The following is an 18,582-nucleotide window of genomic DNA, read 5'->3' as shown; positions in this document are numbered from 1 at the left end:
ACAACCATATAAAAGTAGACCAATGGAATTAGAACAGTGACTAATCTGGTCCTCCAGTATCAGAATCAGAATCAGAATTACTTTATTTATCCCTGAGGGGAAATTATTTTTTGTTACAGACAAATAGAAATCAAAGCTGAAATTGAAATATAGAATAAATATCTAGATACCTAGATAGCATTTAAATCCCAGAGTTGTATCTAAAAAAGAACATATTTACTACTGTGTAAAAACTTTTACACAGTAAAGAGCATGACATGAATGTACCAGTATGAATGTAAGGTGTCTGAGTAAACTGTTACAGTTCAGAGTTCAGTAGTTTGATTGAGAAAGGCAGGAATGACTTCCTGTGTCTCTCAGTGGTGCATCGTGGGAGTCGGAGTCTGTTGCTGAACGAGCTCCTGCAGCTGGTCAACACATGGCCGGCCTTCCTGATGATTCTGTTGAGTCTGGTCATGTCCCTCACCCTCAGACTGCTGCCCCAGCAGACAACAGCATACATGATGGCACTGGCCACCACTGAGTCATAGAACATCCTCAGCATCGTCCTGCAGATGTTGAAGAACCTCAGCTGCCTCAGAAAGTAGAGGCGACTCTGGTCCTTCTTGAACACAGTGTCCACTTCTTACTCCAGTCCAGTTTAAGGTCCAAGTACATTCCCAGGTATTTGTACTCCGGGTGCCGTCACTCTTGTGTCCTGAGGTTACATTTACTTTTTTTATTCTTGCTGATAACAAAACCAGCAGGTGTCTACTAGCTAACAAATACTGGGCGAGGCTAACGCTAGTAGGCTAACAGAAGCAGTTATATTCATTGGTAACTATGAAACACATTTTGAAATATCCACAGACAGTAAATATCACACGATATCATTCTTCATTCTTGGCCGTACAATGCGGTTTAATTGCTGAAAACAACTCTTAACTTTATGTCTGGAATTTGGATGAAATGATAGCCCACTTAGCTAATGGATCACCTTGACTAGCCAGCTTACTGCACTAAAAACCTGCCCTGTGTTAAAACTTTGACTTACTTTTTGTTTCTTTGTGAGAAATCTCCTTATGTCCATTATGTCTGGGGACAGAGCAGATATAGCAAAAAGCTTGTCAGGCAAAAATATATATTGTAACTTTTACAAAACAATAACTTCCTCCTAACTTGTGTATGTTACGTTGAATTTAACATCAATTCGTCACTTAGGGCCATGTAACAAAAGAATAACGCCCCCTCTCTACTTGTCGTTTTTTCTTTGACCACAGTGACAGTGACCAGGCACAGTTAAAGACATGTTTAACAACACTGCCCTCTAGTGGCGTCATTCACGCTTGCAGTGCACACTGCCATCGATAATCGTGTATTTTCCCCTTGTAAGCTCGACAAGCTCTTGGATCGATGCAGCAGGTCTGAATTTGACAGTTTATTGTTCAACAATGGCCGAGGTCCAGGCTACTGAACCTGCTCAGGTTGATGTTTCTAAAACTAGCAGCGAACCAAACGAAGGATACAATAAAAAATGCATTTTCTGCCGCATTGTGAACAATGAAATGGGAACGGAGCTTCTACATTCTGTGAGTATATTTTAACAAGTACACAATATTGAGTGGCTAGCTAACAAGCGTAAGCCTATTCCTGTCTGGTTAGCTAGTTAGATGTACCGAACGTTTACTTTTTTATATTAGTAATTAGTCAGATATATTTATATTAACTAACAACTTTATTCAGTGCTGTAGTCTTCGTCTTCATACTGTTATATGTTTAAGCTAGGTCTCATATATAAACAGTATATATATGCAGGCATATGCTCCTTAGTATATCTCACTAAGGAGTTAGTGAGTGAACGAACGCATTCAAAATAACCGGATGTTTTTCTTTTTAAATTGGTGTTGCAGGATGAAGAGATTTCCTGTTTCAGAGATATCAAACCTGGAGCTCCCCACCATTACCTGGTCGTCCCAACCAAGCATGTTGGCAACTGTAAATCACTCAGCAAAGAACATGTGCCTTTGGGTAATGTTTACACGTTTTGCTTCTTAATAAGTGCTTATGGAAGTGGCTGCAACAGTGACAATGAATGGTAGAAATGTAAAAACACTAACACGTTTTTGTGGTTGTGTTTAGTGAAGCGGATGGTGGAGACAGGGAAAGAGATGCTGCAAAAGAACAACATAACAGACCTTGATGATGTCAGGTGGGCTTCATGCGTTGGTACATTCTGTAGTAGTTGATTATTAGTTTGATTTATCTTTAGTTTCATCTTTTGCCCCATTTATACAGCAACTGATCATCTGATCTTGGTACATGTCCTTCTTGTTTAAGAAACGTCCTCTTGTGTGTCTGCAGGTTTGGTTTTCATTGGCCCCCCTTCTGTTCTGTCACACACCTACACCTTCATGTCCTGGCACCCGCCAGTCAAATGGGCTTCATGTCCCGGCTCTTCTACAGACTCAACTCCTATTGGTTTATCACAGTAAGTCTAGAACTTCAGTACAAAAGATTATCAATGATAAGCTGTTTTTACTCCAATTAAATTATTATTTTTTTTTTTTAGCAGTGACCTTTGACTGTCATTTTGTAAGTTGTTGTTCTGAGCTACAGAGTAGTGCACAGCAAATGTTTTCTGTTTCTCTCTGCAGTGTAAAAAATATTAAATTGTTATTATACAAACTGAATAGAGTTATTATTGATTATTGGCATAATGTTTATACTTGTATGTCATATTTTATTCTGTAAATCTTACTTTATCTTGAAGGTGGAGTTTTAACTTTGTTCATGCTTCGCAGGCAGACCAGCTGATTGAGCTTCTCAACTCTAAACGAGAGACCTCTACTGTACTTGACTGAGATGAGGGTACTTGATCTTCTTGCAGACACTCTCTGTCTGTTACTCATATTTGAAACTGGTGACATCTAACTATATACAAAGATGTGGGACTTAATGCCAAGTAAAAGTTTGAATAAAGCCAAATTTTTTATGTTTTGCTGCTTATAACAAAAATGTTCAAGGATCTTTCTACTTTTTAAATCTTTTCACTGAAGAAGTTACTTTAATCTCCTTAAATCTGTAATAAATAATTTACTCTATGGACCAAGGATCACATAGTTTAGATTTTCGACCAAATTGAAGGGTGCACTGAGCAAAACAATGAATTTCCTCCTTGTCATCCACTACTGCTTTCTTGCTTTGGTATGATTTTATGCATGTAAAATCTGAAATGTATTTAACATTTATTAGCTGTGTATGCACAGATTCTGGGTAAAGGGATGGAGCTGCATATTCAATGTGTATTTATGAGAGGCATGTAAAGTGGAAAAACAACTAACAATTCTCAACTGCATGGGAATTAAGTTAACATAATCTCAACAAGCACTGAAATACAAAAATTAGTATTTGCTCATCTCTGATACTGTGTTAACGTTGATGAAGTTGTGCTGGAGTAATGCTATACTGTATTATTTTAACAGAATGTCAGAAACACTGTATTATTTAAAAGTTTTGCACTTTAGGAGTTCCTTTTCTTTATAATAAATAATATATTGTTGCTTCTCAGTGCCTTTGCGATACCTAGATGTTTACGCATTCTTTGATCTGCCTCATTTAGTTCATAAAGCACCTAACTCAATAACACACAGGACAGTGTTTGTTTCTTTATTATAACACCATATGCAGTACTTGATTGTTCTATAGTTAACGTTCCATGAGAGGTGCATATTTACTGTCTGTGTATTCTAAAGTCTTGAAAACAAAGCACACTTGTAATAAATACATCCTCTGTGAGCACCCAGGCAGCTTGGATCAGGTTCCTCCTATAGCACCATATTGTCTGTCACAGGCAGCCTCATGTTCACTTTGGCATTGGTTCTGTCTCATTAACCACTCTGGCCTCATTTCAGCCTGTCAGTCTTCCACTTTTACCAGGTATAACCTTAATTCAAATACACGCTAATGTTCTATGTAGTAAACTACAGTATATATGAGTTTACTTCCCCTGAAATAAATATAAAAATTAGTTAGCGATTAGCGATGCCCATGCTATGCTTGTCTACAGCAGTGATACCATGAATCAGCATATAAAGCCTTTGGTCATTCCAGGAGAGAGATAACTACATGATCATCCTTCCCCTGCCACAGCATCTCCCCTTCAAACTCAACCAGCCTCTGTTTCCTCGCTCGCAGAAGAATCCCCACCAGTTTATTAGAGATAGTCACATAATGCTCAAACAGCTTCCCAAATTCTACAGTGGTCACTTTCCCATCACTCCTATCCTCATCTTTGTCTCTTGGCTCTCCAATGTTCCTTATCACCTCACACAGCTCTTCAACCTCTTTGTTGATGTGTGTGTGAGCGTCCTTCCCACGCTGATCAGTTTTAGAGCCCTGCAAGGGCCTGCCATAATCCTCCTGCCCCCTCTGAGGGACCACCACACTCGGCCTAGTGTCATGACTGAAGGGGTTTTGCTTCTGGTACTCCTGGTGCTCGCTGGACCACTTCTGCCAGTTCTCCTTCATACCTTTGACAGATACGATGCACACCGCCGTGTCATCATTACCAAACTGAGCAGGAGCTTGGACTTTATCCTCAGTGTCCATGATGGTGGTGCTCTGGCCCCAGTGTTCAGGAGAAAGGAGAGAAAACAAAAACTTTAAATTTCACTGATTGCATTCCTTTTATTTTTATTTTGGGGATTTAGCAGTATAAAGTAATAAATGACTAAGAGCCCAATGATGACTAGCAGTCTAAGCAGATCAGCAAATTTAACTGACAAAACTTAACAAAGTAAGGAAAATTACAGTATTCATTATAAATAGAGATATGGACAGTATACACAACATTTCGGAGATTTGGATTCAAAGTTAAAATATGATCTAACTTACATGCGCCACACTGAGTCTCTGTCCTCTGTTCAGCTGCAGTGAAGCTTCATTTCAGCAAACCAAACTTGCACTGTAACTGTGAAAAACAATGTAACAACACTGCAGCATTGCTGACAGTCGCAAGAGTGTGGATGCCTTTCTGTCACCAAGCGCTGGCAAAACCACTTTGATGGACTTCTCTTTCGTCCAAAGGCCGGGTAGAGACAACCCCCAACAGCCAATCACTCACTAGGAGGGGCGGGATGAGGTGTCTCTTTAAGTAAAGCAGATTACAGCCTGAAGAGGAGTTTATCTGCGCAGCTACAGATGACAAAGCTTTGCGTGCACAAATAATTGATTTAATAAAAAATTACATAACATTTTTAAAATTATCTGTAAAATAAAGACTGTATTTTTCAATTTGGACAAGGTCATTAAAAGATATTTAATTCTCAAACTTTAACTCAAACTTACTTAACCCTGGTTTCCATGTGTCTTAATAGTCCGGTCCGACAGCACAATTCCCATTTAGCAGCTGTATCACAGTGAAAGGACATCCCTCATTTTTCTGCCATTTATGGTTAAACAGTATGAAAGCGGTACTTTGTTTTACAGGCCGCTTGTTTCACGTCGGACGTATTTTGAATCCGCTACCAAAATGGCCACCTCCAGTAGTCGATCATGCCTCCAGTATTTATTTCATCTGGCCCATGATAATTTGGACTTCAGGTTACCGGTAATATTTATAACACACTTTCAATCTCGCTTTAGCTTTTAGCCGGGAATGTTTATTTTTAGTAGCGACGATTTTGGTCAAATCCCTCCTTCCTCCTTTGTAGTGCTGTGTTAGCTACTAGCTGCTAACTCAAACTGAAAAGTATATTAGATTCAGGCTTTGGTTTCATGCTAATAATATATACATATATATATGTGTGTGTGTGTTATATAACATAACACATGTCTCCACCGGACCTCAGTTTGTGACTTAGTTCTCATAATTAACCTCAAATGTGTGGTTATTACTAAGTATAAACATTATTGTCAATTCTAGGTAATTACATCTTTAGTCTTCTCTGCGCTATTTAGTGAATCTGTTATGTTTCACATCTATATGTCACCATGAACATCTCAATATTCATGGTGTATTTGCTGATTTCTGTAGGAAATCAAGGCTCTGCTTGCTCTCAGGGCAAAACCATTCTGTCCTTGTGAGAACTTCAAAGAAAAGGTTTGAATATAAATCCTTTGTGCTGCTTCCAATACAAACTTTTAACTTGTTTAACATTAAGAATGTTTCTGTTCTGTTGACTCCATTTCACCACTGTAACTGCATTTCTTTACTTAACTGTAGGTTCCTTTCTGGTGCCTGGATGGCTTGTCCGAGGAGGATGTCCGCAGCATCATGGCCAGATCCGTTTGTGCGAAGTGAGTGCTCTGCAAGTACAAAAGACAGGATTTGGTATCTTTGGTGATGGGGTAACTGTACAAATCTCATTGTAGTCGCAGAACTTGCCAGTGGCCCTGTCATGTAGCTCTTGTTCATGCACTTGTCCTTGCAGGTCTGCTTTTGAACTGTGGGGTCACGGACCAACACACACTGAACTCAGAACATCCCTCTTGAACTACCCATTAGAGAAAATGGTTTGTAATGCTAGTGCTTTATGTGTTGGTTGAATATAAAATTTGGAGCTAAATGTTTAATTTCTGTTTTTCCCCCACACCCCACGCAGAAGCCGTTCATGCACAAAGACTCCACATACAGAATCAATGTTTACACTTTCAACACAACATTGGAGTTTGCAGACAGAATCAAAAAGATTGATGTGAGTACTGAGTGAATGCAAAACATTGTGTCAACAACAAAGTGTGTCAGTGTTAAATATGCAGAATGTCACATTTTGAACTCCAGGCTATGGATTATCTTCCCTTCGAGGGCACAGTGAGTCTGAAGAGCCCTCAGCACATCTTCTGCTTGTTGGAGGATTATGGCACAGACCCGAACAACATTCCTGAGCATCCTAACTACATCTACTTTGGCAGATGGGTGAGATACATTTGACTGCTTATTAACCTGCAAGTGTTGAGGAGTGACCCTCAGCTGACAGTTGTTTGTCCTTACAATAGATAGCAAATGGTCAGCGTGAACTGATTCGCTCCTACAGTGTGAAGAACAGACATTTCATTGGAAACACCAGCATGGATGCCGGCCTCTCATTCATTATGGCTAATCATGCCAAGGTCAAAGAGAATGATTTTGTTTTTGACCCATTTGTTGGTACAGGTAATTTAATCCATACGCAAACACACACATTTATATGGACACTGTACACACAGTATCAGAACTTTTCTTTTGTGCGAATCTGTTTCAGGGAGCCTCTTGGTAGCATGTGCCCATTTTGGAGCTTATGTATGTGGAACTGATATTGACTACAACACTATCCATGGCAAAGGTACTGTTGCATTTGTTCCACACAGATTTGCATCCAGGCATGGAGTTATGCTTCAGCTTGTTCCTATGCTGAGATTGAGCTGAATCTGTGTTTTAGGTCGATCAAGTCGTAAAAACCAGACGTGGCGAGGGCCAGATGAGAATATCAGGGCCAACCTGCGACAGTACGGAACAGAGAAGATGTACTTGGATGTGATGGTGTCAGATGCATCTAAGCCTGTGTGGAGGAATGCTGCTTTCATTGATGCTATTATTACTGACCGTAGGTCGTTTGGTCACATTTAAGCCAACAACTGAATTTTGTTGCTACTATTATTTGTTTGTCAGGTACATGCAGTAAAACTATAACAGTAGACCATCAGATAAGTGGTGGGGGCTATAACAATGACTGATCCACCTTGATAAAAACATATACAACATATCTCTAATTATGCGTATGATTACATGGAGGACAACAGTCTTTCCACTGGCTTGACTTTTTACACATACCTTTGCATTTAGCAGCATTAGAACTGTAAGATTTGTCATGTAGCAAACATTTTCTCCAGCATCTTTGGTGACTGAGTACTTCCTCTATCATAAGCATTTGTTTTTCTTGTGTTCCTTTTCTGTTTTTAGCGCCATATGGTATCCGTGAGTCCACAAGGAAAACGGGCTCCCACAAGGACACCTCTAAACCCCCTGATGGCATGTAAGTAACTGGCCATACTATTACTTAATATTCCGTCAACATGTCAATCATCATTGAGTCTGTAGCCCAAACACTAATTCACACGATAGGTGTAAAATGTCAGCTCTCTACAGAATGATTCACGTTTGTAGATTTCTATCTATTTCTTTACTATTTCTTTGCCTTTCTGTTGTCTATTTAGAACTTTGTTTTTGTTATAAAATGTTTTCCTTTCATTCCTCTGTTCTAAACCTTTTATTTCCTAATGTTTCTGCCCAGGTATGTGGAGTCTCACGTCCCTGTCTCACAGGCGTACCACCTGAGTGACATCTTCACAGATCTGTTAAACTTCTCTGCCCACCACCTGGTCATGGGTGGGAGACTTGTGTACTGGCTGCCAGTCTACAGGCCAGAGTGAGTAAACAGTATCAGAATATGAAGCATTTTCAGAATGATGGTTCATCTACTGCTATTGTCATTTTTCCATGTTTTAACTTTGAAAGTAATATCCAGGTTAATTTTGCCGAGTTGTGTTTGGACTAATTTTTGTTTGAGCTTTTTGTTTTTAAAAACATGCCTTGATGCATGGAAATGATTATCCTTATGGGCCTGAATAGAGCTGGCTGCTTTTCTCTCAATAATGATTTTTAACCATAGGGGGCAGGCTCATACCATATAACTAGAATGCACAATGCAGGCTTGTTGTGAGCACAACCTGCTACATTTAATCTATTGATGGCCTAATTAATTCTCCAACTAACCAAACAGCATTAAGCAAAGAGTGATTACAATGTAGACATAATTACATTTGTAAACTCTAATGGGTGCACATAATTAATTCTGGCTTTGTGAATTAGGTAGGGGCACACCACAGACTGCTTATTAATCAGTTTTTAACTAATCAGTTTCACAAGCTGCTAAACGCTTTAAAAGTCCTGGCATGTGTCTGTAGCTCTTTCTGCAGACTGGCTCACAAAAGACTTTCCACCACACTTTCCCACTTTGGTTTTCTAACTTTTGGCATTTCCCCTCAGCACTTTTACATTCTCATAAAACATTGTCCTCAATGTGTAACCACCTGTGTGAGTCCCTGTTCATACAGAGCAGTATGCAGGTGTGTTGAGGTTTTCCCGCCCATACAGCAGCAAACCACAACTGAGAGTGCTGAAGCTTCTTTATATTTTAGCTAGATAACAGCTTTTCTGAAACAAAGTTGTGCATTGTTGAATATTTTGTGCATTAGCAGAAGGTGAAGTGCTGACTGTGAATGCAGGTGTTCGACTGTAAAGGTATGAACCACAACAGAGTGCAGCAGCAACGGACGTTAGTGGCAGAAAAGCCCCACGGGGCTGGAACACTTTCTGGTCACTGATTACAAGACTGGAAAAGAAGATGAGATAATCCTGCACCCTCTGGTTTTTAGCATGAGTGATTGTGTGTGTACAAACACACTTTCAACTTTTGCTGCTATCATTTAATGTGTCTGAATATGCACAGATGTGTGTGGTCTTGTGTATGAGCACATGCATACATTTGTCATCATGTTCACACATTTGTCTTTGCTACTCATCTCGTTGGCGCTTGAGCTCCCAGCCTGTCAGAGTGCCTTGCCAAAATAAACATCTGAGGCCATGCAAGTCAGATATATGAACTATCTGCCTCTATGGTCCGCAGACTGACCTGCATGTGTGTGTTTTCAGATGTGTATGTCTGTGTGTGTAAGCCCAGACGTAGCCTGTCTCCTGGGTTTAATCTGGGGCTCTACAGGGGAGATATCAGGTTGCCCTGGCATATGTGTATGTGTGTGTGTGTATGCGTGTATCTGCGGCTGTGATAGAAAGAGTGGGGACACTGTGTGTTTCCCTGCCTCATGAGAATGGGGGGCTTTGTGTGTGTGTGTGATGACAGGTGACACAAAGTCCTGTCAGCAGAAGACAGCGTCTAGACCAGGTCAGACCGCTTAAACTCTCTTCCCTTTTACCCGATTAAAAAAAAATAAATGTAAAAAAAGTATCAAGACTGATGATGCATGTATCAGTCATCATAGCCATAAAGTGACCTAATTACAACATAAACAATGGAAGCAAAGATATAAAGTTGCTGTGTTGTTAGAAGCAAGGCAGTAGTAATGTTGTCATTTTGAGGTGGCCATTTTACACTCTGGATAAGAACACACTGGTTAGATTATTTAACAAATAATTTCATGGCAAAGAGTGACTCTCTGGTCCACTATATACAAGCAGCTCCAGCCTGCATTAGCTACTACTGTCAAAACAAAGACACTTCCTGAATCTCCCATTGAACACTGTGTAATGTAGGCACCAGTTGTTAGGCAGGAAAGTCCTCCTAATGATTAAAAAGGCAGTGCAGTTTTTTGTGAAAGTTCAATGAAGTGTTTACAACAGCAAAAACATCAGGTTGTCTATTAGGATCTCCTGATTGACAGCCGAAAAACACAGCCCGGCTGCATCACCACTAGTTTCCGTGACGACCAAACATCCCGTTGCCACAGAGGTCCACATGTGCCCATGGCAACAAGAAAAACAGTCATGTACAAATCTGTTGCTATTGTGATGGTGGGACAGAGAAAGTGCTACTGACACAAATATGTAAACACATACATCACTCTCTGTTAATTGGCCCTAACCTGGCCTGGCTAGTGATGACAGAGCCAGCAGTCAACCTGTCAGGTCACATTCACTTTTTCCAGCTCCATCATCCACAAAATGAACTACCTTAGTTCCAGCAGCTGTAGCTATACTGCACTGATCCACTGTTTACTGTTTATTTGAAAAACAGGAAGAAGCACTGGAGTGGGCTGTGAAAAAAGCTGCCAAAACTTAAGCTGTGATTTTGACAGAATTAGTGTGTGTCTGCATCTTGGCGGCCTTTTAATGGGCTCCAGACAAAATCTGTATTGAATTTTTGTCACAAGGGACTTAGACATTCCTACACATTTAGAAATGTATTCAACTCAGATGAAGAAAATTTGTCAGTAACTGTGTGTGCGGCCCTTTTCTAGGTACTGTGAGGAGATGGTCCCTCTTCATCCATGTCTTCAGCTCATCAGTAACTGTGAGCAGACGCTCTCCAGTCACACTTCACGACGCCTTATCACTATGGAGAAGGTCAAAGAGCCAGAGGTGTGTGCATATGATTTTGCGTGTGTTTGTATTAACAGCATAAACAAAACTTTACAGCAGTTGATTGAAAGAAGTAGCTAATGATTAGCCACCGTTTTACCCAAATATGTCAAATGTTTTCCACTTACAGTGGGACGAAATGCGGTTTCCTTATTTTGTATAAAATAATAATATGGAAAATCTGCAGATCAATCAGAAATGATATTCCCAGTGTTACTTTCCATACTTGGGTTTGGCTATGTGTGAGCATGCACACATATGATTGCTGTGGGCTGCTTTCTTTCAAAAAGCTCTTTTGCACTGTTGATTCTTTTTTCTTATGAACTCTGCTGTTCATCTAATCACTGTAAAGATTAAACAAAGCATTTTTAAGCTTTTACATTTCCCTCTGGTGTGTGTGTGTGGCTCTAAAGTTGACCATATAATCTAATTTCCTTCATCCTTTGATGGGAAACACAACTTCCTAAATATATTGTTTTAAGTTATGTGTTGTGGTTCCACAGTTCTAAGTGACCACATATCTGCACAGTACCAACCTGTGTGCATGCTGTGCTATATGTATTTACTATGCGACACAAACAGCAACACAGATACAACTGTAGCTTATGTAAACTGAGAGCATGTGTGTGCCTGTCTGTTCTTTCATGCATTTAATGTTTTTCTTCTTGTAAATGTAACCATATAAGTATGTGTCATGTACATGTATGTAGCATGTGTATGTTTTTACATGTCATCCCACTGGAAGTGTTGGTGTCTCTGGGTCTGTCTGGGGTAAATCCTCACCATCTGGCTGTGATTGGCTCATTTCTTTTATACTGGAACCCTAAATAGCTTAATCACGCATCGTATGGAAAACAATCCATCTTTGTATCTGACATCCATTCCACTTCAAAACCCCAAATTGCTCCCATAAAGGGCTGTGTATAACACACAAACACACACAATTGTTTGATCCTATCTGACTGCTATCTTCTTCAGGTCACACAGTTTTTGCATTCAAAATAGCCCTCACTGCACATCTTTTGGCACCAGGCCTCACAGCCTTGTGTGTGTCAACACTTCAATGTGTTTGTATTGTCATGACGTGTGTGTGTCCACACTGTGTCTGTGTTGTGATGACGAAGGAGCTGTCCTAATTACTGTAAATGCTTCCAGTTAAACCTCATATTGTTTAATTTTATGGGATGTGACATAATGTGTTTAGTGTCCATAAATTTCTTGCATTTTCATCTACTGGTGTCCAACTTTCCGTGTGTAAAGAGTGTTATGTTATGTGCTATATTCTGTTCTCAGTTATGTGGTGCTGTCTCTTTATCATTGATTTTGTGGTCATAGTTAGGTTCAGTGTCGTTAACTGAAGTCTCCCCCTCAGAATGGTCGTTGAAACTGTTTCCAGGTTGCTTGGCAGCATTGGAAAGCAAAAGAGAGGTGTTACTGACAGATTACAGGCCTGGCAATGGAATCATCACTTCCAGCTCAACTCAACTTATTATTCCTCTTCCCAACATCTCCCTTCATGCCTCAGTCGACTAGCAGCTACTTAACAGCCAAGACAAACTGCTTAGCAGTAGGGATTCACAACAGTTGACTCACATTGTTAACAGTTCTGTTCTCATAAATATGGGAAAAGTACACACCATTTGACACAATATTACATTGATCTATATGTAAGTAACTATTAGAATGTTTTTTTTGGTTCATTTCATATTTGTTTTAAGTGTTTTAGGTATGCAAAGATGTTGAGGACAATATCATATATACTTGTGTCTCTGCAGGAGGTGGACAGTCTGGCTCATCTATCAAACCCACGTTTCAGCCCCTACCAAGGACACAACGCCTTCAGAGAGAAGTATTTCAGTGGAGTGAACAAAAAGTGTGGCAAAGAGGACAACATATCTGAGGTCAACGGACAGTGAACGAATCAATGAGCTTAAATGTTTTTTGAGTGTCTTTTTAGAAAACAGAAAACCTTTTAATCAGTTTCAAAGTTTTCAAAAATTATAACCAACTAACTTTTGATTTTCATTTGTATGTCTTTGCAAATAAATAAAATTTCTTTTTAATTTGTTTTTATAGAAATGTCTTTTGTAGTGTTGGAAATATTCACTAATGTCGACTTTCATTCAGACAGTAAAGAACTAGGATAGTTACATCATATGTTTTTTTGCTGCAAGCTAAATACCCCAAAATGCAATGGCATTACCACATGGTGCATTTTCAAACTGATCTATATGTGTAAACACTCTGCCCTCCAATTTTGACTCCTATTTCCTATTTCTATTGCCTTTAATGAGCCTGTTATTTACTAAGAAGGGTACAGCTGAGTCTCAGAGCTTTCAAACAAAACAAAAAAACAGAATCTAAATGTTCATTTCCAGGCCTGGTCCTGCTTTAACTCCAAGAAAAAGGAAGCATGCTTTGGCGAGTGGAGGCCTCCCAAATGACAGGGCGTCCCCACCTCTCCACACACCACTACAGTTAGTCAGCAGCTTTTGTTGTTTTCCAACCACAGTTTACATGCAGGCTGGCTCGTTATCCATCTTCTGAGCGCAGCACAGCAGGCCTTCATGTGCATTACCCTTTTGCTCTGTTTATCAGTTGGGCCTCTGCCTTTTCACCGCACTTCCCCCTTCGCCCTGCTTCACAGGGAGAGTATCCAGGCACCATCACATGATACGCGGCTCGCCATCATTTGTGGTGTGTGTTGTTTACGGTTCCCTACAGTGCCCCTTTTTGTTGTCGATCATCATCAAGAAAAATCAGATGATTCCTTTAGACCTTGCCTCATCTTTCTTATCACTCCTGTCCTCCTAGTCTTGATATTTTCTTCCTCTCCAAATGAGGGCCATGTTTGCCACAACAGAAGGTCCCTATATGTTAAAGATGGTCGTTTTAATGCAGCTGCTGTTTGTTACTTTGTTTGTGGAGGGCTGTGCGTGTGTATTTGTGCTGCCACAATACAGTGATAAAACATGCTCTCAAGAGCTCGCAGTCTCCAATGATGCAGACTATAATTAGGGAGGGGGAAGGAGTGTGTGTTTCAGGGAGGGGGGGTTCCTCTCCACACACACCACGTAATGCTGTCCAGACGCTGAGGAAATTCTGTTTGTGCATGTGTTTATACTTGTGTGTACTTGTGAGATCTGGTTTTGTTTTATGTTGGATGCTAACTGCAGCAGAGCAGTTTCCTGATGTCATTTAGTGATAATAAAATGATTTGACTAAATGATAGTCTTATCATTCCCAACTAATAGCTTCACTATAACAAAAGATGGCTCTGTCTGTACTTTATTTACTACCATATGTGTAATAATATATTTTATCTAAGTAGGATTTATAAAAGTGTCTCTATCCTTCTTTCAGTCCATCTTTTCTCCTTTAAAAATCCTTTACCACCTCATGTGCTTCACCTCTGCCCTCTCCTCTTCTCAAAGGGGAACTCCCTGTAGGAGAAGAACCACTGTTTTGGAACAATGACTCCTCATTAAACTCCCCTCCGTGTAAAGGTGACCTTAAACCTGCTGAATCAGCAGCTATGCCATATATAGTGAGTCCACATACACAGAACCTAAAAGCTGAATAATTGTAAATGTGATTTGATCTCATTGAATTGATACCTCATTGATCTGTGTGGCCTGATTTACAGAAAAGTGTGGGACACCTCATGGAACATATGTATGTTTCAGCAGCAGGACTGTGTGTGTGTGTGTATGTGTGTGTGTGTGTGTGTGTGTGTGCTGCAGAACACAGGGGTGAAGTGTGTGAAAGCGAGAGGGAGAGACTCCACAGAGCACAGCTGGTGTCCAAACTTCACAGAAATACACACAGACATATGAACATATGTGGCACAGGTGCTGTGCACCTGTCCATAGCCAGAGGAGTTTGGACACCTGCAAGTCCTCCACCCCTTCTCGCCTTGCCTCCTCCGCCCTCAGGTCACCTCAGTGCCCTCACCCACCCCGTGAAGCCCTGCTCAGCGCCTATAGATGGTGATTGAGGTAAGGTGAGAACTGTTATCTCAATGTCTGGGAGGAGAAGTGCAGCAGAGGAAGAGCCATTATTGTGCTACAAATCACCACAGGAGTCCCATCTCACACAGCTGTGTGAAACTCAAACCAGGCTCAGGATACAGTGCAAAGAAGAAGATGCGGAATGATGACAAGCCAGTCAGAGAAGATAGGAGAGCAGAATATCTGTGGTTAAAGGTTTTGTAGTACGTTTCAGTCAGTTTTCCAGCCAGACCAGGGCTTCTTTTTTCTGGCACTAGTGATTTCAGAGCCACTAGATGACAGCCTTGAGCAGAGAAGGCGTGAAAAGCTTACTCTGCAGTTCCTGCGTGTGCTGAATGTGCTGTAATCTAGCACACAGACTGTTGGCTATACAATCAATGCTGTGCAGCTTGTAAACAAACAGTTCAGGGCCTAAGCTTTTGAAGTGATAGAGCTGTGGCTGAGAAAGTGCAGAGCAGCTCTGAACACACGACATCCTCTTTAAGATACTTGCCTAAAAGTAGTGAGGGTTGTTGGCCCAGGAAGTACAAGGGGTGACTGAACGTCTTGTCACACAACCTCCTAATCCTTCTTTCACCTATCCACAGCACACTCTCAATGGCCATGATGATGGTTTTATTATCATCATACAGGGTTATATAACAGATTCCTAAAGTTCATTTAAACAAAAATTCACTTTGTGGTTTGTAAAGCTCCTTATTCCTGGTTGTTTCTCTAGAATGTGACCCTGAAGTACTCTAAAGCACCTCACATGTACATTGTTGATTTTGTAAAATTACATGTTTGTCTAAGAGTGTGTGGGTGTGTGTACATGCACTGATGTGTTCAAGGGGTCATCACACTTATAACAGCCGGAAATAAGAGGAAAAAAAGTGTTTGTAGCAGAGAGCAGCAGCGAGTAAAGAGCCAAAGACAAACAGTCAATGAGTGTATTTGGATGTGTGCATATGTCATCATTTAGTGTTTATGGTGTTTGTGTGTATAAGGACTCTTGTGGTTGTTAGTGCTGTTCTTCATTAATGACAAGAAACCACTTGATGGCTCCTTCACGCCCTTTTTTAATGACTCTTAACTGCCAAGTGGGTATGCGCGCACACACACACACACACACACAGCCAAGATGGCAAACATAGTGGCTGTGACACATTTCCTCTTCTACTCTTGCAAGGATCATAAACCACTAATGTCTCTTAAGTGAGTCTAATATAAGACACCAGTGAGGACATATTATGAGAAAATTTTTTTATCCATTCATACATTTTCCATTGATACCTGGGTGCCAATCCCAGCATGCACTGGGCTCAAAGTATGGGAAACAACCTGGAAACTAATCTGCCACACACCCTCACACTGACATGAATTTGCAATGTGAGAGGAAAATGGTGTTGCCAAAGGAAATATTAATATTCGTTGTGCTTATGTGATTTATTTGCTGGTACTTTGGACTTTCTCATTCAATTCATGGCTCTTTGTAAGATATTTTCATTTGCAATTTAAATCATCCGCTTTAAATACATGCCAGCAGATTTCCTTTTCTTTTTCCTAAAGTCCCTTCTTTATCTCTTTCACCTCCAGCCCACTTTGCATGGTCTCTGCACCCCCCACATCATCTCTCTCCCTGAGAAATTACATCTTTCAGGATGAGCTGCTCTGCCTCTCAAAGGCGAGGAGTGCTGTCTGTGCAGGGTTCAAATTTCAGCGATGCACCTCAGTGCCTCCTGGGAGGGTCCGATTGAGGTGTAGGGGTACTGTTGGCAGTTGTGTGTCTGTGAACATCCCTAACCCCATAGATATGTACTTTGCCAATCACACCGACAGCTCACATGGCTGTTTAGCTAAGTGGAATGTGTTGTCCATAGGGGTGTACGTTAGTCGGGGCCAGGAAACACGCATGCTACTCAAATGTTCTTTCTTCTGGGACCCAGGAAGGCTATCACACCCCTATCAGTGCCGGGTGAGTTTGTGAGGTGCCTCCTGGCTACCAACACACTCACACCTGTCTTTTCTGCACAGGTGAGACACGCCTGGTAGTGTGGCTCTGTCTGTGAATCAGGGAGATCCTGCTTGTGTGTATGTTGTATTTGTCTAACTGTCATCTTTAATTAGTATGTATGAATACTAAGCTTTAGCTTACAAGGGGGAGCTAACAAGCAAATGTGAAGTATAAATGGAAATAGTCTAATCTTCATTAGGTCTGGATCACATTAAAAAAGATATCATATGTTTTTTAGATACTTTAATAATCCCAGAGGGAAATTGTTTTAAGGCTGCTGCCAAGCAGTGTCATACAATGACCAGCAGTGCAGGTAAAGTGTCTTGCCCAAGGACACACAATAATGACTAGGGAGGAGTTGGGATCGAACCACCATATGATGACATCATAAGATATCATAAGTAAGGAAACATTGTCTGATATAGCAAGTGGGAAGATCAATAATCAAGTATAGTTATATTGAGAATATATTAGTGACAGTATGAGACAGACAAGTAAAACAAGAACTTTTCTAAGCTTGATTTGCAATGTACTGTGCAGTAATGTGAAATCTCACACAAAATGCAAGTTTAGCTTAACATGAAAGAAAAAAGTCAATATGTCATAATATTTCCTTCCTTACCAAGAAAGCTGAGAAGATCAACACCACTCTTTTATGTGTTCATTTACTATAAAGCTGTCAGCAAGAGAAACACGGAGCCTGGCTTTGGTCAAAGGAACAGTTTTATAGAGAGTCGCTCATCCAAACAACTCCAACATGCTTGACACTGCACATCCTCGAGTTCTGAGCAATACATCTCCCACAGCATATGCATCCCAATGAAATGAAAACACCTTGCATTAAGCCAATCCTCACCATAGTAACACTACAAAGCTCGACAAAATGCACAGATCAAGTGGCTTCACCACGGTTTGGTTTCATTCTACATTCTATCCATATTAAACAACATTTAATTTCTGAATTCAAAAGTTAAGATTTTGAAAATTGTGCTTTCATTTTCTGATGCATACAACAGGGTAAATATTCATCCGCAGCTAAATGGAAAATACCTATATTGTTGTATGGTCTCAATTAAAACAAAGATATTTATAACAAGTCATACATAATACCAGTATTTTGGCAACTTAATAATATTTTTCCATTTAGCTTTGCTGATCTGACAAATAGGTATGTATGAAAGTGCCTGGATGAAGCACTTTTCTAACTTCATTTTCCTCTTCGCTGTGCTGTGTGGCCAAAGCTTCCTCGCCAGTGAATCTGACAGTGTGGAACTCAAACCAAATAAACCCTGCAGATTTGACTTAGTGCTTGTTCTTGTTGTTACAGCTTTTTGGCTTGGCACAGACCAGGACCAACACTGACTCTGATCCATGTAGCATTTACAGCAGCCCTGAGCTATAACAGCCCTGTTTTATATAGCAGTACAGAAAGAAAGCACTATACTGTGAAGTGTCTGTACTCTGTG

The 18,582-nt window shown here is 40.4% G+C and overlaps 3 protein-coding genes across 3 annotated transcripts; 2 read left to right on the top strand and 1 right to left on the bottom strand.

Annotated features, from left to right (window-relative positions):
* The first annotated feature begins 1,403 nt into the window (after positions 1-1,403).
* Positions 1,404-3,641, top strand: hint3 (histidine triad nucleotide binding protein 3). Its single transcript, XM_028425946.1, has 5 exons — positions 1,404-1,568; positions 1,890-2,007; positions 2,119-2,188; positions 2,341-2,467; positions 2,781-3,641. The coding sequence occupies exons 1-5, from the start codon at positions 1,431-1,433 to the stop codon at positions 2,838-2,840; spliced, it is 513 nt and encodes a 170-aa protein (XP_028281747.1). The 5' UTR covers positions 1,404-1,430; the 3' UTR covers positions 2,841-3,641.
* A 165-nt stretch (positions 3,642-3,806) lies between these two features.
* LOC114448950 (actin-binding Rho-activating protein) lies at positions 3,807-5,005 on the bottom strand. The gene is made up of 2 exons (XM_028426215.1): positions 4,873-5,005; positions 3,807-4,599 (listed from the first exon to the last, which is right to left on the bottom strand). The coding sequence occupies exon 2, from the start codon at positions 4,585-4,587 to the stop codon at positions 4,081-4,083; it is 507 nt and encodes a 168-aa protein (XP_028282016.1). The 5' UTR covers positions 4,588-4,599; positions 4,873-5,005; the 3' UTR covers positions 3,807-4,080.
* Positions 5,006-5,488: 483 nt separating this feature from the next.
* Positions 5,489-13,188, top strand: trmt11 (tRNA methyltransferase 11). The gene is made up of 13 exons (XM_028425380.1): positions 5,489-5,587; positions 6,014-6,079; positions 6,203-6,276; positions 6,411-6,492; positions 6,582-6,674; positions 6,761-6,895; positions 6,976-7,132; positions 7,221-7,301; positions 7,398-7,562; positions 7,919-7,991; positions 8,250-8,384; positions 10,993-11,113; positions 12,889-13,188. The coding sequence occupies exons 1-13, from the start codon at positions 5,510-5,512 to the stop codon at positions 13,027-13,029; spliced, it is 1,401 nt and encodes a 466-aa protein (XP_028281181.1). The 5' UTR covers positions 5,489-5,509; the 3' UTR covers positions 13,030-13,188.
* Positions 13,189-18,582: the final 5,394 nt, after the last annotated feature.

The sequence above is a fragment of the Parambassis ranga genome, chromosome 16 (genome assembly GCF_900634625.1).
Source record: "Parambassis ranga chromosome 16, fParRan2.1, whole genome shotgun sequence".
Classification (NCBI taxonomy): domain Eukaryota; kingdom Metazoa; phylum Chordata; class Actinopteri; family Ambassidae; genus Parambassis; species Parambassis ranga.
Note: the sequence above shows the minus strand (reverse complement) of the source record. Positions and strands in the feature narration are given on the sequence as shown.

Excerpts from the sequence above, each read along its gene's own strand:
- hint3 (XM_028425946.1), top strand. The coding sequence starts at position 1,431 with ATGGCCGAGGTCCAGGCTACTGAACCTGCTCAGGTTGATGTTTCTAAA. Across the intron at positions 1,569-1,889 it reads GAACGGAGCTTCTACATTCT|GATGAAGAGATTTCCTGTTT; the intron begins GTGAGTATATTT and ends TTGGTGTTGCAG. Across the intron at positions 2,008-2,118 it reads CAAAGAACATGTGCCTTTGG|TGAAGCGGATGGTGGAGACA; the intron begins GTAATGTTTACA and ends GGTTGTGTTTAG.
- LOC114448950 (XM_028426215.1), bottom strand. The coding sequence starts at position 4,587 with ATGGACACTGAGGATAAAGTCCAAGCTCCTGCTCAGTTTGGTAATGAT.
- trmt11 (XM_028425380.1), top strand. The coding sequence starts at position 5,510 with ATGGCCACCTCCAGTAGTCGATCATGCCTCCAGTATTTATTTCATCTG. Across the intron at positions 6,493-6,581 it reads ACTACCCATTAGAGAAAATG|AAGCCGTTCATGCACAAAGA; the intron begins GTTTGTAATGCT and ends CACCCCACGCAG. Across the intron at positions 6,896-6,975 it reads ACATCTACTTTGGCAGATGG|ATAGCAAATGGTCAGCGTGA; the intron begins GTGAGATACATT and ends TCCTTACAATAG.